Here is a 27783-nt window from a genome sequence, read left to right on the forward strand (position 1 = left end):
GTACCATGCCCAAAGCAACCAATCCAAACTGCCCTTACACATAATATACTTTCAAGAGCTTGCCCTTTGTATAGTAGTGGGTGTGTTATAAATCTAAACTCAGCACGCAGCATGTGACAGATTTCAGCACTTAGGCAATTATAAGAGCAATTAAAATAGTCACATGATGGTGTGTATAGTGGTAACAGATACTATTTTCCACCTTGCCTGTTTGATATTTGAGCCGATGAGTTGGCTCTGGACCGTTGCTATGCACACTATGCAAAAAACAATTCTGCAAGCTGATAATTGCTTTCTGTATTCATAGATTTTCAATAAACACCTGCTGCTTCCAACGGCCAGACCAGATCCTTCTTCAAATGATTAACCTGTGCTAGAAAAGTGGCAGCTGGAATCTTAATAGTTATTATAAACATGACATTTCATCTATTTGATCTCTTTTTAAATCTCTATAAAGCATATCCAACTGCATGCTTCAAATGTACATTAATACGTTCACACTAGCCCATTCTCTGAAAAGCAAAAAGTTAACGTTTTTCAGAGTGCAGCTAAATAGCCACTGTCAGGCTTTCAAGAGGTGCAGTTATGCCTTGGCCCAATGACTTGAATGACCAAGTTTGACAGGCGTTGCTACCTGTCAACTTGACATGTCGCATTGAATTTGCCAAGACGAAAAGCATTGCAGCAGCAGCATGTGAATAGCCCTTGTTGGCTGTGCTATAGGCTGTAAAATTGTGGTTCAAACACTAGTTTTTCTGCCCCTTTCTGGCCACCTGTGTGAAAGGTCTAAAGGCAGCATGGTGTCTTAGTGGTTGGTCTTGTCTTTTGGAACTGGAGTACTGGGTGAATTTCCCCTATGAAAACGATCTGCATAGAGTTTATATGTTTAGGTCCCTCTCACAACAGAAACACACTGTGATAGGTCTATTATATTCTGCTCAAGACCAGCATAAAGCTAGCCATACACCAGTAAATTTTCATTGCAAAAAATTTTTTTTTGATTTTCTAATGGGGACAAATCAATAACAGTTTTCGACTATATGGCCAAGAAAATCTGAACATAATTTTTTTTTATTTCTTATCTGATTAAACAAAATTGTAACTGTTAATGTAGTCCTCAGCTGGAAATAAATTGTATTGCATTTGTATACCATTGTAACCTTTGCAAATCAAACGTTAGTTCTATATACTGGTATAGAGGCATGATAATCAAAAAACATTTTTTTAAGGGCATTGAAAAGAAATTTAACTCCATGATGGCATCATCAAATGCTCTGACGAACAATTGTATGACCAGCTTAAAGTAGAACTGAAGGCAATTTTTTTTTTAAATTCTGGATAGAGTAAGGAAGTTTATAATCCAGGTCATTTTTTTTTTCCCCATCTACATCCGATGGGGGAGTATTCCCTTCACTTCTGTCCCATAGCCGCAACAGGAAGTGAGAGGAAATCCCTTCAAAAAGAGGGAAATCCCTGGTTGTCACCTGAACTAGTGTCCCCATTGCTAGATTTCCCCTCTTCCTTTTCTGGTGACCCCTCAAAATCTGGGATGTTTTTAACTTTTCGTGATAGAGGTCACCAGGACACAGAGGGGGTGAATCTTTCTAACAAGTACACAGACAGCAATTAAAATCTGACAGATCCATATTCTTGATCACTCTCCCCCTCTTGCTGGCTTACTGGCCTTCATCCTCTTTCTATCTCCCTTTCTTGACCTTCATACTCTTCTTTTTTCTCTACTCAGGATGTGTAGTTATGACCTTATGTGTTTACCCCATGGGTTCTTATCCACTGTCCGCACGTCTTGCAAATTAGTATGTAATGGATATTTATGTTATCTACACCAGTGTTTCTCAACTCCAGTCCTCAAGGCACCCCAACAGGTCAGGTTTTCAGGATTTCCTTCAGATTAAACAGTTGTGGTAATTACTAAGGCAGTGAAACTGATCAAATCACCTGTGCAAAGTAATGGAAAGCCTGAAAACATGACCTGTTGGGGCGCCTTGAGGACTGGAGTTGAGAAACACTGATCTACACAATATGGGTAACCTACCCTCCCCTCCCCTTTTTTTCCTATTCCTCTTGATGAACTGTTGTCATCCAGTATCTATGTACCATTGTACTGAACGTATGAATCTGTCATCTTTTCTATGAATATGTATAAATGATCGATATGCTTTGTATCCTTCTTCCCTTTTGACTCTTGTGTAATGTTCTACCTACTGCTTACTTTCAACAAAAAATATTGAACAAGAATATCTGACATGTTCTAATCCCTCTTCAGTATAAAGAGAAAGAACAAAGTTTTGCCCTACGTTCTATTTTAAGTGTGTGAGTTTGTATGGCTGTGTAAGGGATTTAAGACTGAGATCTTGTGAGGGCCAGGATTGATGTGAATGGTTCTATGTACTCTGAAGTTCTGCAGAATAGGGGGCACTACACAAACTGATCAAAGCAAATAAACAAGTTAAAAAATGGATCTCCTCTGTATCACCTGTAGCTCTTTGATTTTCTTCTGTAACTGGGCAGACATCATTTGTTCATCTTCAATTCTGGAATTTAGCTGGCTTATTTCAAAATCCTTCCTGTGGCAGAAAAAAGGAAAACCAAACAAGAAGTTAGTTCTATGTAGACCAAAAACATCACAATAGAATAAATATATAACATCTTAATTAACTATATTGAGGAATATGCCACACGTATTTTTGTGGTATCTTTCTGGGGTTATTATCCCACATAAAAATATACAAAAACTAAACACAGAATAAAAAATGGGATTTACCGTGAGTATCCCAGAAATACACTAATAGAACACGTTTTATTTGTGTGTATATAAAACCAGCTACAGTTCTTTTTTTTACAAATCCTCTTTTAAAAATGTGGTTGATTTGCAATCAAATACATTCAAACAAAGTATATTATGACAGCGCATGTCCAAATTCCAACACCAGTCAATGTGTTTGACGGATTTACGCTTCTTCAGGACTGGACCTTACTTGACAGAAAAACAAATCCATCTACATATATAGACCAGACATAAACAAATTCACTCCAGGGAGAACTATTATTATCGTCGTCGATCGTGGGGAGACATTGCAGAGACCACAAAAGGGGAAAAGTAAGACGGAGCAAGCCACCTTCAATTCACTTAGTTTGGGGCTTGAGAAATTTCCCATTGCTTATAGGTTTAGTTATGTCAAGATATTCCTCAGTAAATCCTGATGGAAGTACTTCACCATATACCAGTGATGGCGAACCTTGGCACCCCAGATGTTTTGAAACTACATTTCCCATGATGCTCATCCACACTGCAGTGTAGGTGAGCATGATGGGAAATGTAGTTCCAAAACATCTGGGGTGCCAAGGTTCGCCATCACTGCCATATACTATTTCAACTCTTCTCTACCTAGCAATAGTGCCTTAAATCATCTCCTCATTCATAGTGGCCTGGTTAATAGAAATTCACAGAATATCTGCAAGAGATCTTTTGACTTTAAGATACAAAGGTCTACTTCTGAAGATACATTTTTTTATCAGGATTATTATTTTATGTCTTTCCCTATCCCTATAATCTGCTACTCACTTCTTAAGTTTCTCCTCCAGCTGCTGCTTATCATTTTCCAGGTCCATCACAGACTCCTGGGTGAGCTTTAGATCTCCCTCTAGCTTTCGCTTTGCACGTTCTAGATCCATACGGAGTTTCTTCTCTTGTTCTAGGGATCCTTCCAGCTACAGGCATTAACAACACAGTATGATAGTTTAGTAATACTTTTTTTTACATATTCACACATCTAGATCAGTGTTTCTCAAGCACTGGGCTGTGGCGCAGCTAGCTGTAGATCCCCTTACCTCCCATAGTGGCCCACAGTGCCCTTCAACTCCTCACAGTGCCCTGTAAGAGCCCTAAGTTCCCACAATGCCCCCATAGTGCCACCAACTACTGTACCTCCCACAGTGTTCCCTAGCCCCTGAAGTGCCCTCCAGTCTCCTCCAGCCCCTGAAGTGCCCTCCAGTCTCCCCCATTGCCTCTGCAAACCCCCCAGCCCCCTACAGAGACCTCATTCCACACAGTTGCCTCCAGCTCCCTCCAGAAGCCTCACCTCTTACAGGGCCACCAAGTCTGCCACAAAGAACCCTCATACTCCTATAGTATAGTATAGAGGTAAGAATTTACCAGGTTCTTGTCTCAATAAGGTTGAATTCCTAACTAATATTTTGCTAGAAATATTGCAATCATGTGAAAACATAACTTACATCATCTACTTGTTGCTCTAGCTTAGCTTTGGCTTTGGTGAGAGTGTTGACTTTGTCTTCTTCTCCCTGCAAGTCATCCAGAGCTTGTTGGTGAGCTTCCTGCAGAGCTTTCTTCTCTTTTGTCAGCCTGGCGATGATCTCATCCAATGCCGCCATCTCTTCAACAAGGTTCTTCACCTGAGATGAGACAACAAATATAGAAATAATGAAGGTATCAAGGCCCTGGGCACAGAGACTTTTTGCTATGAATTATTACACATTGTTGGTGTTAGCTCAAGGGTATAAAATCCCAACTTAATCCAAAAAGTGTTATTTAGCCTAACAGAGAAGGGTTAAAGCCTTTGTCAAGTTTTTACTGGCGTCCAAGTCCTTTCACAGAATATTCCCTCTCACTTCTTGTCTGGATAGGAAATTATAGAAAATCCCTCCAGTAGGAACACAGGCACAAACAAAAGTACACATTTTTAGTAGAGTGGGGAAGGGTAGGAATATCTGATCATTTTCTTTTAATGCAGCTGTTTCCTATTACCATTTGTTGCATGGGGGTCATGGGTACAAATAAAAACCTGACAGAATCTTTATATCTTCCCCACTCTGTTCAAAATATATAAAGGTTAGTTATTTGCTTGCCTTGTTTTCTGTGGCGTGTTTCTCCTTCTCTACTTTGGCCAGTGTAATTTCCAAGTCATCAATGTCCTTCTTTAGTTCCGCACACTCATCTTCCAGTTTTCGTTTCTTGGAAGTTAAGTCTGAGTTCATCTCTTCTTCGTCTTCCACCCTCTCAGTCAGTTCTTTCGCTTTGGCCTCCAGCTGGATCTTAGTCTTGATCAGCAGGTCGCATCGCTCTTCTGCATCAGCAAGATTGTCTTGCTCCTGCAGCCAAACAAGTGGAATTAAAAAAGTAAGGCCACATTTGGTAGATGCTGGAGAATTAAAATATCTGACAACTTGGTATATCTCTCCAGAACACTATAGGTGAAGACTTAGTGCCCATTTGAGGGGCTACCACTCTCCTTGGTATATGCGAAAGTGGAGGGGAAAACACAAAACTGCCAAGTGGATAAGAAGATATTAGGTATAATAAAAGAAAGATCTCAATGTTAGAGTAACCAAGACACAAAAGTCAACCTCCAGGCTCCACCAGAAACTAAAAAATAATATTTGGTTGGGCTGAGCATTTGGTATAGGGAAAAAATGTCTTCAAGGAAATAAGAAATGGCACATCTATTGTATAATGTACAAGTAATAAATTAACGCTTTTCTATCAACAAGTGGGAAACCCCATCGCTGGGCTAATTCCAAATGCCTGGGTTATTCCCGCCACTGATCAGTTGTGTCATAGGAACATAGGCCAGGTGCTGCTGGAGCTCTGGTATTACAAAGCTGTGTTGCACCTAAAATGCATAATCAGGCAAACACTCAAACAGCCTTAAAAGAAAGTGAAGTTGAAGTTTTTTGCCTCATGACCATTGACTGTGACAGTTTGATACACTTGTCTATTCTTGTGTATTGAAGATTTAATGTAAAAGAAATGGTGACAATGACTTACAGCTTGAAGTTGCAAACCCAGGTCATTCTTCTCTTGGATCAGAGTAACCTGTTTCTCTTCCAGCTCTTTCCTCTTAGCTTCAGACTTCTCCAGAGCCTCTTTCAGCCTCAGGAATTCCTCCTTCATGTTGGCCATTTCCTTCTCTGTCTGGGCTGATTTCAGTAGTGGTTTAATCTTGAAAAACAGTTTCATCCATGACCAGTTCTTGACAGCATTGAAGGCTCTTATGTTCCACTGGATAACTAACAATGCATCCCTGCAAAGATACAAAGTATAATGTTCAGACCTGGCAGACTGTGGCAGCATTATGCTTTACAGTAGTACATCTTCAGTCTGGAAATTCTCCAGTTTGAAAGTGAAGGTGTAATGCCATATGTACCTTCTAGCAATGATCTTGTGATACTCAATCCTCATGAGTCTACCTCGACTTCTGGCTTGCAACATGGTGATGATCTTGGCCAGACGTTCATCTCGCATCTCTTCCAGCTGACCAAGCAGACCAGCTTTGAAGAAGACCTAGGCAAGGAAAATGTTGCCACATCTATTTTACAAGTAATTACCAGAAGTGTCTTAAAAATGTTGGTAGATAATACCTGTATCCATTTAGATAAAATTAGAGTTTAATATGTTTCATTTTTTAGGAGGGGCTTTGCAACAGACATTTTTTTCTTTGGTAAATAGAACTTTACTTGGGGAAAAAAATGCTGGCAGTCTTTTAATTGTAGAAGAGGTATAGGCAAGAGCTCTTTTTCTGCCCATCAGCAGTAGCACCCAGGTTGGCCACTGGGGGTCCCCCTAGGCTAGGTAAAGGGGTATATAAGAGGGGACTGAGAGGAGAAAGTGGTTGATGGTGGAGTAGTTAGGAAAGGAGAAGAGTAAAAAGAACGCAAAGTACAACATAGACTCTGGGGGTGATTTACTGAAGCTGGTGCACACAGAATCTGGTACAGCTCTGCATAGTACTCAATCAGCTTCCAGGTTTCATGGTCAAAGCTTAATTGAACAAGCTGAAGTTAGAAGCTGATTTTTTACTATGCACAGCTGCACCAGATTCTGTGTGTTCCAGTTTTAGTAAATCTCTTCCAGTGTCTCTTATTATTTCCCTCTGATGTGGCCTATGTTCAGGACAAGTGTATATGAACCTGGTGCAGTCAGGAAGAGGCAGTGGTGTCCTAAATCAATAATTTGTTGCACAGCATGCTCCAGAATACAGCAAGCATAGGTCTCCCTATGAGTGGTGGGGGTCCACAATGGCGTGGATCAAGGCTTCAGGCCTGCCAGTGGTACCCGGACTTTAGTACATTAGGCCAATGTATCCTTGCCCCTCCTACAAGCAATCTTCTTAATTTTGTACACTGAGCCGCACATGCGTGGCTCAGTGTACACTCTCGGCACACCATGGTGCTGGGATTAACTAGTCGGCAATGTTTGGATGAAAAACTGAAGTCATTAGCAGGTAAGCTATGCTCTCAGGTTGTTTTTTTTAGGTTTAATCATCAATTTTTACAGGAGCATACCTTTATTGGGATTTAAATAACTGAATAGACAGCCTTTGTGAGACTGCCACTCAAAATCATTGCCCCAAAAACATAGCTGAACCTATTAATTATGAAATAGCTCTGTGTTTAATTCCTATAGTTCTAGTACCACAGTTAAGCCTAAGTCCAGCACATGTTTTGTAGGTAACCTCACAAATACCAGGGGCGGAGGATACCAACAAAATATGAACTACTGGTGGCAATTGAAAGAGGTTTATAAAAGGCTCTGGCACATTGCTCTATAACAGTGGTCTCCAAACCAGATGTGGCCCTTGGGACACTTTTCCTCCAGCTGACACCAATGACGGTGCACCATTCCTTCCACTGATACCATTGACGGTGCACCATTTCTCCCACTGACACCATTGGTGGGGCACTATTCCTTCCACTGGCATCAACATTGGGGCACTATTCCTCCCAGTGGCACCAACGACGGGGCACTATTCCTCCTACTGCCACCAATGACGGGTCGCTATTCCTCCTACTGACACCGACGATGGGGCGCTAGTCCTCCCACTGACACCAACGATGGGGCACTTTTCCTCCCACTGACACCATTGATGGGGCATTATTCCTTCCACTCATACCAACAATGAGACAATTCCTCCCACCAAAACCAATGATGGGGCATGGTTTACTTCCACTGTTCACAGTCCGGCCCCCTAAAGCCTGAATAACAGTAAACTGGCCCTTTAGAAAGTCTGGAGACCCCTGCTCTATAATATAAGCCCCTGGCAATATAGAAGTCAAATAGGCTGTGTTTATGACATTTGGGATGCCGAGGGGATGAGCTCACTTCTCTGGTTGGGCTGGGAGTGTAAGCCTTTGTTAGTGCAGATTTCCTAAGTAGCAGATGTCTACAGCCATCTTATGGTGTTTGCTATTGTATTAACTTATGGTAGTGACAGGTTCACTTTAAGCCAGTGTTCTTTCTTTAAAAGTGAAGAAGAGGAAAAGTACCTTAGTGTGTCCAAACTTGTACTGGGTATGGTCAATGTCCAGAGACCCCAGTAGTTTTTCTGTGGCTTTTCTGCTGTCTACAAATTTGTCATCTGGGATGGCATTGGGGTTGAGGATCCGATACCTGTGAACAAAGAAGGCAAAGTGAGTTATACACGTAATTACAAAATACTTTGTGTTTGGGGTGAAAATATTTTACTGATCGCTGTCTTTGTTATAAACCAGCTGTACTAACTGGTACTATGACAAAGAGTCTGAACTCAAACAGTGAGGATTTGATATTTTATAGGAAACATTTAAAATAGATAAATGTGCCCTAGCAGTGCCCTGAAAATTTTACTTTTTTTAATTCTCAAATGACTCCCAAAGTCAGTGTACTTTCTAGCATGTGAGTGTGCTTAGGCACTCCTGTGTCTACAGCCTCCTACCCATTGTGGCTGGGCTTGGAGTCTAATTGATAGGACTGACCCGTGCGTGGATCAATGTGTTGTCTTTCACTCACCTCTGCTTAAATTCTGCATACAGGAGCCTGTTGGGATACCCCTTACGGCAAATTCTAATACCTTCAAGGACACCATTACACCTCAGCTGGTGAAGGACCATGAATGGATCCATGGCACCTGGGGAAAGGGACAGTACTATAAATAATACTGCAAATCATCATGTTCATTAAAGAACTATCATTAAATGTTTTTTTTTTCTCACTGGGACATGTAGTACTTTTTCACATTGCTAGGTGCTTCTTAACCCTAGTTATGAGATCGGACTGGGCGCTCCCATTCTTCCCACACCCAGTTTGAAAATATAGCTAGAAAGGAAAAGGCTGCTTCATAATGGCCACTCGTTTTTGCAGCAAGCACTTTCCAAAGTCAATCGGGAACAAAAGGAATGGGAGGCTGACACGCCCTTCTTCCTCTGCATTCCTCTTGCCGCTGCTGATCTTGGGAATGTGCTTGGAGCCAAGACATGCAGCCAACTTCTTCCTAACCATATTATCGGACCTGCCACAGGGGAAGAAGTTCTTCTTTCAAGTTTACAGTACACCTGATTCCAGCATAAACATAAATAGTTGTCATTATCTACCCTCTTCCCCCTCTTCTTCTGTAAATGAGAAATCTTTCACAAACCTGAATGTATCAAACTAAGCATATTATGAAAAATGCAGAAGCAGAAGTTCCCTATCAATGCAGACCGTATGTCAGAAAGTTAAGAAAATCCTTGCCAGATTATATTTTTTGCAGATCACAACCGCAATAGAAACATCAAACTTGGTCCTGCTCCTGCCACCTCCTAAACCACCTTGTTGGTCATTGAGGCTGCTTATCATGTTAATGGACCAATAGGGACCTTTGGGATGTATAAGGGATGGGAAAAAGCCTGACTTTTACATTTACATTTTAAATTTAAAGTGGTTATAAAGTCAGATTTATAAATAACTGGCATCCCCTCTGTTGTAGCAAAATATAAAGTACTGTGTCAGTCTTTTAAAGATTATAATCCTAAATAACTTCTTTCACAGTACCGCTGTGCAGTCACATGACCTCCCTCTGTTCTCCTTCCCCGATCTAAGGAGAGCGGTGGGAGGGGCTGATATTCCCCTCTGACATGAGCCAGCCAGCAGATGGAGGTCACGTGACTGCACAGCAGCACAGTGCAAGAAGTTAGGATTATAATTTAAAAAAAAACTGACGCACAGGACTTTATATTTTGCTACAAAAGAGAGGATGCCAGGTATTTATAAATCTGACTTTACAGCCGCAGATGACTAGCAGCAGCAGGAGGGGAGGGTTTGGAAATCGGCCTTCACACACAGAATAGGAAATGACAGGCAGGGAGGAAGTCAGAGAGGGAGAGACTGTGTACACACAGCGTGATGACAAAGGCACGTAAACTGGCCATGGTATTATTATGGATCAGCAGCCATCAGCATGTCAGTACAAATAGCAGAACATAGGAACAGGCAGGATCAACCAGGTAGTTTAGAATGTAGAATTGGACAAATTACACTGCAGAAGCACTGTGGTATTTATCATGCTTTAAGGCTGGATTCACACCGCAGCACGGAGCTGCTCACAGCAGGGGTCCGGTGCGTCCCCATTCACTGTTCAGGTCTGATTCCAGCCCAAATGTTGCTCTGTATTCGGACCTGAAATGGATCAGAAGACGCACAGGACTCCTGTGCAATTCACACTGGAGCTGTTCTGGAGATGTGTGAACCGGCTCCATAGAGAGCCAATCACAATCTCCTGACATGCGAATTGGATGTGGAGAAAACCACATCCAATTCGCAATAGTGTGAACCCAGCCTTAAAGAAGAGAAGCTTTTTATTTCTTTTTAGGGTTACAACCATTTCTAGATCTACAGATCATTTTCACATGGTTCTCACTGAAGGTAAACATTCTGCATGTATTGTAAGCAGTTCCTAAACCAGTTATAGACGGTTCAAATCTCGGTCGGTTCTGCAGAAACTGGCCGAGATTTGAAACATGTATGGGTAGGCTGAATGTACCCAAGTTGATCAATCAATCAACTTGGGTACAACCAGCCGGCCGGATTTTACATGCGAATATTGCAAGCGACTGTTATAGCCACTAGCAATAATTACTGTTTTCTCCCAGTAAGGACAGCTTCCCCCGCCGTGAGAACACAATGGCTCGGCAGGAGGGATTTCCCTGTCAGCGCTGTCAGTGCTGTCAAGTAAATCACTCCATCTATGGCTCACCTTACCAAGAGTTTAGGTTTCGATGTGACTTTCACGGTTTGACATTTTCCATAGATGTGTTATGTGTTACATATAGAGATTTATAAAATAGGCTCTAGAGGCAGGGTAGATTGTCTGCTACTAGGACTCTGCCTAACTGTTTAACAGCTGTTGAGATGAAATATTGGCCGCACGGTGTATTGTTTTCCATAAGCTGGCTGACTTGTAGATGCATTCTGCATAGGAGTAGTAAAGCACTGTGTAGCACTGCAAAGAATTAAAAAAGAGCCCCAGTATGTAATAAACAAATATGACTATACCTATATAAATATATATTTACAAGCTAAACATAGAAACAATGTTTTCAAATTATTAACAGAAATTTACAAAGCTGATTGCTATATTTAATAAATGATTTTAAAAAATTCTTTTTGAATAAAGTTGCATTTTACTTCATTGCATTTTACCATGGAATGGGGTTGACTCACCAAAGGCTGGGAATTTTCCCTTACCTTAATGAATGAGGCGAAACTCTGCTGACTTCAATTACCTAATCACGTGCAAGCATAAATATATATTTTTTTAATTTTGCATGTGATTGGGTATTCTAGGCAAAATTAATTTTTACCGCATTCATAAAGCTAAGGGAAAATTCTCTTGCAAAGTGAGCAGCCTATTTGCCTTTATCAAATCAATCTCAATGTGTGAATTGTCAATTAGATTTCTGGTCAAACAGTTACGCCAGCCTGGCTCCCATGATGCATACAAGCATAGGTGTTCGCAGCCTATTGCATTAGGGTGTGCACCCCAAAGCTCAAAACACACATCTCTTTCTCTTTAGCCTTAGCTGCAGGTAAACAGTGAATGAATGGGAATCACCCTGTGCTGAGAGGCTTCCTGTTCATTTACAAACCGAAGCATAGTGAACACATTTTACTATGCTTCAGTTATGAATGAACACATTGAGTGAGTGTGTTCATTTAGAAAAAGGAAGGGGCCGGTAAATTACATTTACTACACCCCCCCCCCCACTCTCCATCCCCCGCAGCAGCCAGGGGGAGAAGAGAGGAGGGAAGCCAGTAGCACTGCGGGGTGGGGGGAGGGAGGCAACACGGTGGGGGAAGCCCGGGCAGTAGGTGGAATCGGCACAGCACATAGTGATTAGGGTGTGCCCAGCCATACCTGGCACACCCCCTGCACACACCTATGCATACAAGGCTTATTCCTTTCATGATGCATGTTAGTGCATTATTTTGCTTGTTTTTTTGTCTGTTTCAAGATTATCAAATACAGTGTTTTGTTGCACTTCCCCCTCTTTTTTTCTTTTTTTTTTTTTTGTATAAAAAAGCCTGAGGTTACCTGGAGTTTTGCTCTCATTAGGGATGATACATCTGACAAAATGAGGCTGAGTGGACCGCAGATTGGTCATCAGTTTATTAAGATTCTCCTGCACAGCAAAAACACATAAAAGTAAGCAATGTTCTGTCTTACACAGTAATATTGTTTTGTTTTTTTTCATTGAGTATATAAATTTAATCCCAAAGGTACTTTACATTTCAGTATTATACTGGGTGTTTAGGAATTTTTCGATTATTATTATTATTATTATTATTAATAGGTTGATGTTACTTAATGTTGATGTACTTGATGTTACTTAATGGCATTTAACTTGATGAATCTAAAAGACAGAAAACTATAAAGACAGAACTAAAACTATACCATTATTTTCCCTGTATATTTCTCTATAAGACTTATCAGAAATCAATAAAAATAATAAAGAAATGTCCACTTTGCTGCACCTCTAAAATCTTGTCTTCCTAAGCCCTGTTCTGTGTTGTCTTTTTGCCAGCTCTGCCTTACATATGTGGCCTAAGATGGGATTCAGCCACAGCCGAAAGGCACCCAGTTGTGTATTTAGTTATATACCGTAGTTATCAAGATAAAAAAAAAAAAAAAAAAAAAAAAAAGACTATAGGGTTTGACCGATAGTCAAAAATAAAATTAAAAACCTACATCCTCAGAACCCTAAACCCGAAGATGATAGTTTACTCTAACAGGGAAACAAATTCTTTCTGATCCCCAAAGTTACCCAGATATGCCCAGGATAAACAATCTCTGGTGTTACTGCTCACAAATATCAATAATCAGTTATGCTCTGTGCATTTGGAAGCACATCATCTTTTTCTTAGGAAATCTGCTGGGTGACTAAAACCACAACTCTTATAAGAAACTATTCAACATTTTCACAGCTGTTACTGTAAAGAACCCACTCCATATGCAGAGGTTATGGCCTTATAAGCCTGTGTCACCAGGTGCTGTGTGCAGGCAGCCCATGTAAATCTACAGGAAGTCAGTGGCTGCACAAATGCAACCACTCATCCTAATTTGCTGGGCATGCAGGTGCGGGTGAAAGGCCTCGAATGCAGACAGTGTGCATTTGGGGACCCTCGCCAGCATGCAAATTAGCAGATGTCACTGTGTCCCTATAGAGTTACATGGCCTGTCTGCATGCAACACCTGCTTGCTCAAGCCACATAAACAAACTTCATGGTTGTGTTGGTGTGAATGAGGCACAAGACTTTTCCTCCAGGCTCAAAAATAAATAAATATGTCTACCAGTGAAATAAAGCCAAGATATTTTCGCCAATGCCAACCATGGGGTCCTGGCCTAATACACTGTTAAAGCACCTAATAAGAATAATACCCAATAATACAATATTAATAATACCTAATAATGTTAATATACGTAAAACCATCTGTTAAAACCTGACTAAAGTTCTAATGCCCCGTACACACGGTCGGACTTTGTTCGGACATTCCGACAACAAAATCCTAGGATTTTTTCCAACAGATGTTGGCTCAAACTTGTCTTGCATACACACGGTCACACAAAGTTGTCGGAAAATCCGATCGTTCTAAACGCGGTGACGTAAAACACGTACGTCGGTACTATAAACGGGGCAGTGGCCAATAGCTTTCATCTCTTTATTTATTCTGAGCATGCGTGGCACTTTGTGCGTCGGATTTGTGTACACACGATCGGAAATCCCGACAACGGATTTTGTTGTCGGAAAATTTTATATCCTGCTCTCAAACTTTGTGTGTCAGAAAATCCGATGGAAAATGTGTGATGGAGCCTACACACGGTCGGAATTTCCGTCAACAAGGTCCTATCACACATTTTCCGTCGGAAAATCCGATCGTGTGTACGGGGCATTACTCTTCCTCACTCTGGTTAATGCTAAAAAATTGCCCTTGCTGTTGTCAGACTTTAATTGGTCTCTTTGTTTTCCATGGCAAGACACTCACTTTTTGCACCATTATTAGGACAGAAAGGTGGGGCAAACCTCTATAGATTGAGGCATAATAAGAACACTCTTTTAGTAGAGTGTGTTATAATTCATGTTAGGTTTATATTTGCTGTCTTTTTTTTCAATTAGGGAGATATTCCCTCACTTCTTGTTTGGCGAACATTACATAGGCTGAGGGTATCGCTGGGACAGGAAATAGAGAAAAATCTGCTAAACTGGCACACAAAAAGGGAGATTTAAAAATTTAAAAAAGGTTCCAATCTCTACATTTTACAAAATAAAATTGGGTTGGAGTTGGGTAGTATATTGAATAAAAATAAGTTAGATTTTGTTTTGTTTCCTCCCTGTGTTGCCCATAGCACCCTAAAAGGATTCTACTTTTATTCTCCAGCCTGAAGACAAGACAGAGAAAACCTCCGTGACTGCAATGGAGAACAACATGGGTCTTCTTTCAGAAACTCTGTGTTGCCCAAAGTGTGTTTGAGTTGACAGACATATCACGTGGCTCCGTGACCTTGGATGAAAATTTGTAGCAGCTGTTAGGTAATGACATATAGCCGGCATGCCCTGCCAGTCAGTGGTATCCAAACTGTGTGCACTGGATCCAGAGGACAAGATTCTTACCACATCTTACAGCTCGACCCGTCTGTCTTCCAGCTGGTGTGCAGAGCGGGAAGCAGTACAGACTTAAAGTGATGTTCAAGAAATGGCTTTAACTAAACATCACTGCAAGTCTTAACGGCTTCACACTCAAGGAGACAATACTGTACAGAGGAGACACTTTACAGTAATGTAGTTTCACAGTTTCAGGAAAATACAAGGTGCCCACTTTCTAGCCAGTCTGAACAAAACTGGTAACTCAAACTCCTAAATTGAAGGTCACCACTCCATAAAGTGCTAAATGGTTTTATCATAGCTCCTAAATGGTCTCTTTGGGAACTAAATCCCTCTGCCTCGCTTCTCTTATTAATTGTCCTCCTTATGGGTCTAATGTATCCCTATTAAAAAAATATGTACAACATTATATATCTATATCTATATATATATATATATATATATATATATATATATATATATATATATATATATATATATATATATATATATATATATATATATATATATATAAAAATCTGAAACCAAGAACATGTTCTTATATGTTCCTATACGTAGGAACGTAGCCACCTGCTCGCTCCTGGGATGGACTATGGACTATGGGATTTGTAGTTTGCATAGAGCGGTGTACATGATCGCAACTAACATGCACTGCTCGTTATGAATAAACTGAACTGAGGGGGAAAAGGACAGGTTCGGAAGCTCATGGAGGATGTTACAAGGAGGCAGAAAAACAGTCAGAAACCACCTAATTAAATATAGATCACACAACCATTAAGTAGTGGATGTGTATGGATTATTTTTGGAAAATAAGGATATTGCTTGGGATCACTCTCAGGCTGGGTTCACACCTATGCGATATGGATGTGGGTTTCCCCGCATCCAATTCGCATAACAGGAGATTGTGACTAACTCTCTATGGAGCCGGTTCACATAACTCTGTTGTGGCTGCGGAGCGGCTTGCACAGGAACGCTGTGTGTCTTTGGCTCCGTTTCAGGGCCGAATTCAGGCAAACATTCTGCCCTGATTCGCCCCTGAAATGGAGAACAGGGACGCACCAGATCCCTGCTGAGAGCCTCATCCGCTGGAGGTGTAAACCCAGCCTAAATGGGTAGTTTACCTTTACAAAAACCTTGCCTATGCAGGTAAGGGATGTTTGTAGATTGAAACAAACTGCAGCTCTGACTAAAGATGAATGATACCCTTGCTATAGATGTAGGCCAGGGATATGCAATTAGTGGACCTCCAGCTGTTGGATGTTCCATCATGCCTCTGCCTCTGGGTGTCATGCTTGTGGCTGTCAGAGTCTCGCTATGCCTCATGGGACTTGTAGTTCTGCAACAGCTGGAGGTCCGCTAATTGCATATACCTGGTGTAGGCCATTTACATACCTTATGAAGCCTCACTGGAATACTCCCAGGACCTTGCCAAGTACTCCAAGGACATTGCTAAGTGAGGCCTAGTCATCACTGCTCACCTCCATCATCGCAGTAGTCAGCTCTTTCTCTGATTTAAACCCCCTCACATACTCTTTCTCTCCCCTGATGCAGTAGCTCTGAGCTCAGCATTTGAGAGCTCAATACCTGTGATGGTGGAGGTCCCAGTGAGCAGTGACGACTAGGCCTCACTTGGCAACGTCCTGGAAGTATTCCAGTCAGGCTTCATAAGGTAGGTAAATGGCCTATACCTATAGCAATTCAACTCTAATCAGAGCTGCACAGTTTGTTTTTTATCTACAGATGGCCCCTTGTCTGTATAGGCAGTTTTGTGGTAAAAGTGAACTATCCCTTTAAGTACAGAAAATACCTGTTGATCTTGCCAGAAATACAGTATCCTTGTTACTTCCTGTGAGCTGAACTGAAAGTACAAGTAATGTATCCTCCTTCAGTAAACTGCTAATTCCCCCACTCCTCATTTATTGGAAATGAAGAGATGAAGGCATGTTTGAAGTCCAGCCTAGGGGGATAACTTTGGGTGGTCACACAGTTAGTGCAATTAGCCCCCCTAGGACAGGAAGCGTGGTAATCATAGAACTACCTTGGACTACCATAGGACTTCTAGTCTTTGCAGCTAGGGTGTGTTCTTTCCCTGCATATGTTGTGCTACAGTTAGATTGATTTACTAAAGGCAAATAGACTGTGCACTTTGCAAGTGTAGTTGCACTTGGAAAGGGCATTTGCTCCAGAGCTTAGTAAACGAAGGAAAGCTCTGCTGACTTCCATCATCCAATCATGTGCAAGCAAAAATGCTGTTTTTTTTTTCCCTTGAATGCTATTGGGTATTCTTTGCAAAGTCAAGCTTCCCCTCATTTACTAAGATCTGAAGCGAATCCCCTTGAAGAGAGCAAATGCACTTGCAAAGTGCCCAGTCTATTTTCCTTTAGTACACCAATCCCAATTTGTCCCTCCTCCAGAAAATTAGGAAGTATAGTTTTACTTTTGTCATGTTTGTAACAGTATAAGTATAGGAATTTGGTGCCTAAGGGGGACACGAATACCAATATAACCCTGTCCAAAGAAAAAAAAAAAAAAAAAAAGGATTTCTGCAGTTCCACATTAACACACAATATTAGATAAATAAACGGTTATTTACCTTGTGAAGCTGAGACACCGTCTGGAATGAAGCTGCCTTCTTGCGTTTTTCCTTCACTCCCGTCTTATGCTCGCCTACAGTACCAAAAAAAATGTTATCTTCAAAAATTTAAAATGTGAAGTTTAAATAATTTTTATGAGCAGATGTTTACTTCTAACAAGGTAAATGTGGATTCTCACTGTATTCATGATAATAATTAAAATGACAGCATGCAAACTGGACCTTGGGGATATCTCAGAATCATGCTGTCCTTTTACATCAATGAATCTCTTAGACCCAAACTCCTGGCAAACAGCTAAATTTACAGATTTGTTACATTTAGGAGAGCCATTTTATTTCTGTCCATCCAGTTCTAATATTTACACAGCTCTGCCCCACCTCACAGCTGGGTTTGGCAGGAGAGAAGACCTAATTTTTTTCTGCTGCAGTTTAGCGACACTTTCAAGTTTCTCCCCCTGCCTGTGGCCAGACAGTGAAAGGAGAAAGAGCAGACTGATGGCATCATCTCTCTGTCCCTGCTCTCTCCTCCTATCAGCATGATGCACTAAGGCACCACTGATTGGCCCCCTCTCCCAGTCTGAGCTTGGCTGTAAGAGCTTGATACCAAGTGAAATCCAGGTCTATTTGTATAAAAAAAAAAAAAGTAGTAAGAATTTATGAATACAGAGCTGCATTCATGTGTCCATTTTATATCTGCCAGTTGTTTAGATCAGCAAAGCATGCAAAATCCCAGGTAAAGGTAAAAAACATAAATGTTACTTAGTAATAAAAAACCTGAGCGCGGGGCAATGCACACAACCCCTTTGGTGATATTAACTTTACATCAGAAGCTCCCCTTTGTTCCAGGGGTTCCTCAATCACATCACCCCCCCTTTATGTCAGAGTCCCAACATCACATTGGAGTCGCCTCTATAAATTAAAGGCCCCCTGTACATGAGTCGCCCCATCACATCAGAGGCCTCTCTTCACATCAGAGCTCTACCTTTTGGCTCCAGCAGGATGGCAGAGGGTTAGAAGGTGGAACAGAAGGCAGATTTCCGTCCTCTTCTGAATGCCCGGCGAACCTGCATGCCGCCTGTCATGATTAGAGTCATGCAACGCCATTTTGCAGACAAGCCGATCACCATCACCAGAGCAATGAATGGGTGGGGCATCCTGGCTCTAGAGCGTCATTGGTTTGTTATGGCGCTTGTTGTTAGGCCGTCTGCACCATGGCAACTCATGACGTTGATCCAGGGCAAACTAGGTCCTGGGCTCATGGCACCTCAGCAGAACCCAGATGGCACCCTGGTTGAGAAATATTTGTTTTGATTAAAGCCTAGTACACATAGGCTGAATATCGGGTGGCATTTTTATTTTTATTGAACCAGCCAACATCTGGCCCGTGTGTACAGCAGCCGGTCTGACAGAAGCAGGCCATTAGGCTGAAGGGGCATGACCGGAAAAGGTCTGCTCTCTGCCACTGGCTGGGGCATTCCCCGGGGGGGGGGGGGGGGGGTGTCCTGTCAAAGGGGTATGACCAAAAAAGGTCTGCCGATCAGCATCCGATCAGTGCTCTCAGCCAATGGAGAGTGCTGACTGGGGTGTTCTGGCAGGGTGGGGGATGTCAGAACACAATAGCTCAGTGGTGGAGATCACTGTACTAACATTGCATAATTAGTACAGCGGCTCTTCTCGAGCTCTTCATTTTTTTTTGTTCAGCCCGCTGGGTTGAACGAAACAAAACTAATAGTGTGTACTAGACTTAAGTCTACATCTGAAAGTCACAAAACATGTAAACAGATAAGCTATTTTCCCGTAAAACTTGATGGGGGTTTCCATGCAGGGGAAATCCACAATGGGACAGATAAAAAAAAGATGATTCATAGATTTATTTTTTTACGTGATAATCCTAGAAGTTGTGTACCTGATGAGTAGGAGCTGATGTAATTCTCATACAGGCTGGCCACTAGCTTGTTGGAGGCCTTCTGGAATACTCCGACCACAGTTTCATTTAGAGGATCCTTATTCTTGTCCAGCCATCCCATGATGTTATATGGCACCTGTTCAAACAAGTCTGCTGTCAGTTTAACATATTCCTAATTTTAAAGTTTAAAGTGAATCTGAGCTTTACCCATACTCCAACAGGCTAGCCTAATTGCTGCAGTGTTCTTGCTATTAGTAATGCCCACCACTAACTCCATGATGACATCTCCTGTAGTGCTTAGGACCACAGGGGATGCATTAATAATCACTAGAATAATAGCCAAATCGCTACTGAGTGGCTTAGGAACCTAGGGAGTAACACAGTGTGGAAGAGGAAAGGGTATCACTAGAAAACACAGTATAAAACATACCCACAACAGCAAGGAGAAGGGTAGAGGAGTAAATGTGTGACATTTTTAAGTAAATCATAACCCAAGATATGTCCTTATAGTAAAATAAGTGGTGCTGGAGTCCATCTTGAATAATGAAGCTAAAGAACACTCACCACACCAGCATAATGGACCAGCTCAAAGTGAGGCTCGTATCTGCGTTTCTTGTCTACTTTTGGCTTTTGGAAGTTGGGAGATTTCCCCAAGTGGTTGTCATAAAGCTTGGCTTTAAAGGTCATGTCTGATGCCTTAGGAAACATGCACTCTTCTTCCAGAATAGAAAGGATTCCCATTGGCTAGAGAAGAATAAAGACAGGTTGGAATTGAGTTTTTGTCTCTTAAAAGTATAACTGAATTAGCAATAACAATGAAACAAAAATGTAAAATGCAAATGGCAAAACTATTAATTTTACCCAACAGCCAAAGAAATTCCCCAGCTGTGTTAACAGTATTTCATTAATATGCTATTGGTTGTATAAGACAGAGTGGGCCAGGCTTGTAGGGAATACTGGACACCACAGGAAAAAAGGCCCACCAGTGCACATAGTAGTTCAAAGCCAACATCTAACAGAATAATGCCCTGTACACACGATCGGACTTTCCGACAACAAAACCGTGGATTTTTGTTCGAAGGTTGTTGGCTCAAACTTGTCTTGCATACACACGGTCACACAAATGTTGCCCAACAATTATGAACGTAGTGAGTACAAGACGTACGGCGAGCCGATAAAAAGGAAGATCAATAGTGATGCGTGATTCTGAGCATGCAAGTTTGTACTTTGGACTTTTGTCCGACGGACTTGTGTACACACGATCGGAAAATCCGACAACAAATATTTGTTGGCGGAAAATTTGAGAGCATGCTAGCCAACATTTGTTGGCCGAAAGTCCGCCAACAAATGTTCAATGGAGCATACACGCGGTCATCAGACTTTCCGCCAACAATCCGATCGTGTGTACGGGGCTTAAGACTACTGCATGTGTTGATGACTCCGTAAATGTAATCACTTTCCGAGGACAAACGGAACACAGGTGAGCAGACAGCAAGTGCCCTAGGTGTGTCATGTGCTGACATCAAGAGTTGGTGATGCCCAATTGGACCTTGAGAAGAACAACTATTTATTGGCTACCCACTTTATCTACCCCATTACCTTTTCTATGAGGTCAATGCAAGCCTGTAAGTCTAGGCCAAAATCAATGAAGACCCATTCGATTCCTTCCTTCTTGTACTCTTCCTGCTCCAGTACAAACATGTGGTGGTTGAAAAACTGTTGCAGTTTCTCATTGGTGAAGTTGATGCAGAGCTGCTCAAAGCTGTTATACTGGAGAAGAAAACACAGAAAGCATTATGGACCCATTTCAGTTTTTATCACTTTTTGGATTATTTTAGCTGGCTGTAAAACATTTTCCGTATGTCAAAAGTCGAAACTACAGAGCTTAATAAATGTGTATAACACAGCTTCCAGCCATGTCTATATTCATAGTGTCCAAAGTGGCATGTCTAATTGGAGTGGGCAATCATGTAATCAAACAGGTCAAGGTTGGCCTTAGAGGGTTTTCATTTGAGATTTTCAAAATGTTTCTCTAGATGTGGGGTTAGCACCGATTGTAGTATAGGTTTACCTTAAAGCCGGCCACACACATAGCAATAGTGTGTTTGCTTACATCAGCAGCTTTCAGTTGCAAAAAATACAGCCAAACCAATTAAGACAACCTACCACCAACACTGATCATTTCATGATGTAGATAGAAACAGCTGTTGATAGGTTGATTTATCCATTTGGTAGTTTGGAAAGTAATTAGAACTGTCTGTTGAGTGGCCGGCTTTGGAGGTAGGTCTTGGTAAGATTTAGACCCCATTCACACAGGGGCAACACGACTTGCAGGTCGCCTCAGCGAGGCGACCTGCAAACGACTGCCCGGGCGACTTGCAAAACGACTTCTGTATAGAAGTCTATGCAAGTCACCCCAAGTCGCCCCCGAAGTCGTACAGGAACCTTTTTCTAAGTCGGAGCGACTTGCGTCGCTCCCCTTAGAACGGTTCCATAGCACAGAACAGGAGGCGACTTGTCAGGCGACTAGGTCGCCTGACAAGTCGTCCCTGTGTGAATGGGCTCTTAGGATTTTAATGTAGGAACCTTTTCTGGGATAATACACTTACTGTTTATGTGGGTGATGACAAGTACTTGAGAGTGCATATTGATTTAGGAAATCGGGGTCAAAGTAGACTACATTTGCAAGGGACCACATTCTGTCTATTGAGGGCCGACGCCTACCTACTTCTAGAAAAAGATTACATCACTTTGCTTCTTAACATTATTAACTGTAACATGCAAAATTTCATCTCTTAGAAAGGGCCTAAGAAACATTTTATGAAGCACTTATTTTGTAAACAAGTGCAGCTAACTTTACGGTGTGGAGGAACCCACATAATTTAAGTGTATATGGACAACATCTTCTTTTATTTGGTCCCTTTACGTTTGTAAATAATAAATCCAAAGCTTTTTGTTACATCTGTTAAATAGGTGCTGTTAAATAATATCTGTTGATCTTTCTAGAAATCTGGTGAGCTAACAACTTTCTGTGCCCTTTTCCTGTGTTGACCGATACCATGCATTGAGGTCGATTTACTAAAGGTATAAAGACTGTGCACTTTGCAAAGTGCAGTTGCTCCAGAGCTTAGAATATGAGGTAAAGCAGAAACTTCGCAAAGAATCACCAATCACGTGCAAGGAAAATAAAAAAAAAAAAAAAAAAATTTTGCTTGCATGTGATTGGATGATGGAAGTCAGCAGAGCTTCTGCTCATTTACTAAGATCTAGATCAACTGCTCTTGCAACGTGCAACTGCACTTTGCAAAGTGCACAGTCTATTTGCCTTTAGTAAATCGACCCCATTGCCCTCTTAAGACTACAGAACAGCCCCCCTCTATGTAATGGACAATAGAAGAGGTGTCCAGTAGTCCTATCTTTTTTTTTTTGTGGTCCTGACACAGAAGGGTGATTGAGCGTTAACCTGCTAGGACTGGAAGTGTGCTACTGGCAGAATCACAAGGTGAAAATAAAGGGAAAAAAAAGCTTCAAAAGGATCTAAGGACTGGAAAGCTTCAATGGAAAAAAAAAATGGGTTTAGATACACGTAAACTTCCTAAATTGTCTGAGGAGTGCAAGGAAGGAGTGCGATGCCCAATAAACACCTGAGCACCAATTCAATATGCCTGAATTAACCTATGTTAAATTAGCCGAAGTATCTGTTTTAAAGGGGCCCAATGGCACACTGGAAAGTTTCTGCTTCTAAGGGGCCCAATGGCACACTGAAAACAATCAACATACTAAAGGCTCGTTCCTATCTCTGGCATTGGAATGAATAGGAGTTATTATAGGAAATTAGAAGGAGGTGTTACTCTGAACAACGGGGATTCTCTGGAAGACACTTTGGGGTTGATTTACTAAAGGCAAGTTTACTTTGTAAGGTGAGTTGCACATGGCAAGGGAATTTGCCCCAGAGTTTAGTGAATGTGGTGAAGTTTCATTTTCACTTTGCAAAGATTACCGAATCACTTGCAAGAAAAATAAAAAAAAAGCACATGATTGGATGATGGAAGTCAGCAGAGCTTCACCTTCTTCACTAAGCTCTGGTGCAAATTCCCTATCAAAATGCAATTTCACTTGCAAATTGAACAGCCTGTTTGACTTTAGTAAATCAAACCCACTAAATGCTGCTGGCTGGGTAAGGTGTAAATAGTAGAAATGGCCCTTGGACATTGCAGAGGTTGTGCTGGTGGCTCAAGACTGAAAAGGTTTGAATTGATCGTACTAAGGTCCAAAATCAGATTTTGGTCTTATGTGTGAAACAGTCATGGAGGCAATATATATAACTAAGTGCATGCGAGTCTAGAAGTATTCTGTACCTCAAATATTTCAAAGCCAGCGATGTCCAGTACTCCTATGAAGAACTGCCTAGCCAGCTTGGTATCCAGCGTCTTATTAATTCGGCTAACAAGCCACTTGAACATCCGATCATAAGTAGCTTTTGCCAAGGCACCAACTGAAAATACCACCTGGAAATATAAAGTAGAAATACTCACAATGGTAAAAAAAAAAAAAGCCAGCTTTTTATTTGTCTATGTATAACAGATGGTGAGTGCTATACAGCAAAGCTGTCCATACAAAATTCGAAAATGTGGCCAGTTCAGCAGGGACTGGCCAATTCTTGATCAGTGTGTGGCTGTCTCCGCTTAACAGAAGTAGATACGGTAGTTTGATTGTAAGGCCTCATGCACACTGGATGTTTTTGGAAGTTTTTACAGCTGCCTTTTTTGGCTTCACACAATATTTTTCTACAGTCAATAAACTCTCCAGCATGTTATACTTTGTGTCCATGCACAGACTAGGATAGGCTGTTATCAACTGTTTTTGGCTGGGGCGTTTTTTGGCTGTAAAAAAAACCCCAAAACTAGTGGGTTCAGAGAGGAGTTTTTCAGCTGTAAAGACGCTCTAATGTAAAAAAAAAAAGCTGCAAAACGCCGTTAAACGCTTAAAAATGCGTCTCACCAGCGTTTAACATTTTGTTTCCCATTAGAAAAATAAAAATGCTTAAAAACGCTAAAAAAACGCTGAAAACTAAAAAAAAAAAAAAAAAAACAATAATGCTAAAAAAACATTATTGCAAAAACGTTGAAAAAACTTTGAGAAACTCATTGCAAAGCTACTGGCATTTTTTAAACCTTATTATAACGTCCAGCATGCATGAGGCCAAAATGTTGTAAATGTTTTTCTTGATCAGTGGCTGCAGCCAATGAGCTGCAGCTGCTGATCAGTGTATTTTGACAGTAGCTAGTGCCGTTGTCAGAATGCAATGTCCCCATAAGAAGGTTGGGGGTGGATTCCTTCAACCACCTCATTTGTATGGATGGAGGAACCTGTTGTTTTGGGGGGTTTTTTGCTCAGCACGCTGGCTAAACAAAAACATACAAAATAAAAAACTGAACAACCAACAGTGTATGGCCAGTTAAGTATGTAATACATTCAGGGGTATTATATTTCATATTTTATTTGAAAATATATATATTTTTTAGTTTGTAGCAATCCCATTGTTAAGAGGATTATAAATAGATGATAAAAGTTAATTTTTAAATAACCTTGTTTTGAAGAATTTATTGTGCATTCCCTACAGAACGTTTCACTTACAATACTCAGAAACCAGATACACTATATTACCATAAGTATTGGGACGCCTGCCTTTACACGCACATAAACTTTAATGGCAACCCAGTCTTAGTCCGCAGGGTTCAATATTGAGTTGGCTTACAAGCACCCAACAGACATAACGCCCACACGCCGCACATATGCATTGCTGAGTGGTTGATGTTTATGTGATGATAGAGCACACATTGCACACTCTCAACGCAAAGAAAGAGCTGTTGCATTGGCCACAGGATTGCCAAATCTTCTCACCCCCCAGGCGTTCTGAACTATTTAAAGGGATGCCAGAGCAGGCTGTAAGGGGTAATCATCCTTTAGCTGCACCCCTGAGTGTTTCAAAGTAAATGCATATTCATTTGCATCTCTCTTGACTTACCTGCTCCACATTCTGACCTTTGGTCACATACTCATTCCCAACCTTTACTCTGGGATGGAGCAGACCTTTAATGAGATCAGCTGAGCTGATTCCCGTTAGATAGGCTGCCTTGTCAGCACCTGGAAATGGGAATAAATTAGAAGTAATTTGGATGTGGCCATAAAATGTAAGACAGCATTACCCATTTGGGGGTCTGGTGGGTGTACCATCACAATACATCTGCATTCACTTACTTTCAGTGCCGTCCGCTTCAGCCTGCTCCTCCCTCTGCTTCTGCTTGAACTTCATGTTCCCAAAATGCATGACGGCACCAACTATTTTATAGCTGCCAGTCTTCTCCTCCGGGCTGAAACCCAGGATATCCATGGCATGCTGGGAAAGAGAGAACATATGACATGCAAGATGACATAAGTTAACGTGTCAGGACGTTGAAATTAGTTACAATATACCGACCCAACAAAAACCTAGCAAAACTTATATAAATGGAATCTTTAAACGTAAGCTCTAACGATCAGGGCCCTCTGATTCCTCCTGTGTTGAATTTGTATTTTAACTGAACTGTTTATCGTAACGTTGTAAAGCACTGCGCAATATAAATCCTGTATAATAATAATATATTTTATTCACTAGAAGTCAGTGATAATATTTTTCCAGGCCTTGTCAGTTGATTTCTATTTGGTTTAAGGCAGTCAATATTTTTGGTAAAAACTCAAGCTGTCACTGGTGATTGGCCAGTTCAGTTGTGGATACAGTAATAAATGGGCCTCTATGTAAAAACATTTTACCTTTACAAGATCCTGAAATTTCCACCTGGGTTCAAACACCCCTTCACTTTAAGTCCAAATCAAGTCAAGAGGTAATGGTAGAATCATTCTATGTTCCTATGTTGCTGGTAATGCAAGAATTGACAGATATTTTCTGCCTGATACCACTTGGTTATTACTTTTGAAGAGTTTTGGCGTCTTCAGGCTAGGATCTGAACCAACATGCACAAGCCCGTCAGGAAGCTGTCACCTGCATGGGCCAATCATACATGTATACAAGGGGTGGGTATACATGTGGCTGTGGGGTGGGGAATGTCTCGGACAGATATGATTGGCCCAGTACAGAGACCGATTCCTGATGGGCTTGCTCAAGAGGGTTCAGACTAGGATCCAAATACGCCTCACCTTTACTTATGACCCAGTGGATCATGCACAAAGTCTGTACAAATGATCTGTGTCACTGGCACCTAATGAAAATGCTAAAGAAATTATTTACCCTAATCCCAGTCCCCCCACCCCTGAAGGCTTAGGTTGTGAAGACCGGTCCCTCAAAGCCGCTATTTTTGCTGGCCCTGTTGCCACCTTTCTTGCAAATGTCATCACGTACCATGCAGCACCAAGGTTCACTACTGGTCCTGTATCGTAAGTAATGACATAGGAGTGCCCGCCAATTCCAGTGGTGGAGAGGGAAGAAACTGACTTTCAGCTACTGCAGGACTATGTAATAAGGCAAGAGTATACATACTGTATATTTAAATACCCTGTGGTGCAGTCTGGGTCAGGTGCCCTTTGATCAGTGTTTTGAGTTCCCATGATGTGGCAGAAGGCACAGGGGTTGATTTCTTAAAGGCAAAAAGAATGTGCACTTTGCAAAGTGCAGTTGCTCCAGAGCTCATTAAATTAGGTAAAGCTTCACTTTGCAAAAAATACCCAATCACATGCAAAAATAACAGCATTTTTGCTTGCACATAATTGGATGATGGAAGTCATCAGAGCTTCTGCTAATTTACTAAGCTCTGGAGCAACTGCTCTCGCAGAGTGCAACTGCGCTTTGCAAATTGCACCGTCTATTTGCCTTTAGTAAATCAACCCCACAGAGTCTGCCTTCCATACCCTTCTTCTGAACCCCAATTTTTGCATAAAACTACTAACCTCTCCCCTTAAATATTAGCAGAGAAAAGCAGCCACCTGTAACTAAAGCAATATTTGTCTACATTCACATGCAATGGCAAAATAGTGAGAAAATACTTTGTTACTCATTGTGATACTTCTGATATGAATTTCTTTCATGGTTTGATGAGATACATTGATAGACTAATTTAGATCACCTACATCAGTTCCCATAAGTTCTTCCCCATCGTCAACATTATCCACAGTTGTTACACCTTGTGAACAGAAGTGATAGTCGTACGGGTTGGTGGACAGCAGCAGCATATCTGTAATAAAACATTTGCAGGGAATTAGACAAAATATATCCATTTTACTTTAATGTCACTTCATATACATTGTTGGAATATTCTAAACACAGCCTCGGTCAGTCTACAGGCCATAGTCTTGTTACCT

At 41.3% G+C, this 27783-nt stretch overlaps 1 protein-coding gene across 2 annotated transcripts in view; it reads right to left on the reverse strand.

Moving 5' to 3' along the window:
- Positions 1–27783, reverse strand: part of MYH7B (myosin heavy chain 7B) — an 82348-nt gene that overhangs the window by 21414 nt on the left and 33151 nt on the right. For both annotated transcript variants that reach the window (XM_073606591.1, XM_073606592.1), the window contains exons 12-28: positions 27553–27656; positions 25690–25828; positions 25457–25575; positions 23787–23936; positions 21028–21198; positions 19993–20172; positions 19429–19564; positions 17523–17596; positions 12363–12450; positions 8804–8921; positions 8302–8425; positions 6183–6319; positions 5804–6059; positions 4885–5127; positions 4255–4431; positions 3584–3729; positions 2495–2585 (exon numbers count right to left, since the gene is read on the reverse strand). In XM_073606591.1, coding sequence (XP_073462692.1) covers positions 2495–2585; positions 3584–3729; positions 4255–4431; positions 4885–5127; positions 5804–6059; positions 6183–6319; positions 8302–8425; positions 8804–8921; positions 12363–12450; positions 17523–17596; positions 19429–19564; positions 19993–20172; positions 21028–21198; positions 23787–23936; positions 25457–25575; positions 25690–25828; positions 27553–27656 — 2453 coding nt within the window. The remainder of the gene's footprint in view (positions 1–2494; positions 2586–3583; positions 3730–4254; positions 4432–4884; positions 5128–5803; positions 6060–6182; positions 6320–8301; positions 8426–8803; positions 8922–12362; positions 12451–17522; positions 17597–19428; positions 19565–19992; positions 20173–21027; positions 21199–23786; positions 23937–25456; positions 25576–25689; positions 25829–27552; positions 27657–27783) is intronic.

The sequence above is a fragment of the Aquarana catesbeiana genome, linkage group LG12 (genome assembly GCF_042186555.1).
Source record: "Aquarana catesbeiana isolate 2022-GZ linkage group LG12, ASM4218655v1, whole genome shotgun sequence".
Taxonomy (NCBI): Eukaryota; Metazoa; Chordata; class Amphibia; order Anura; family Ranidae; genus Aquarana; species Aquarana catesbeiana.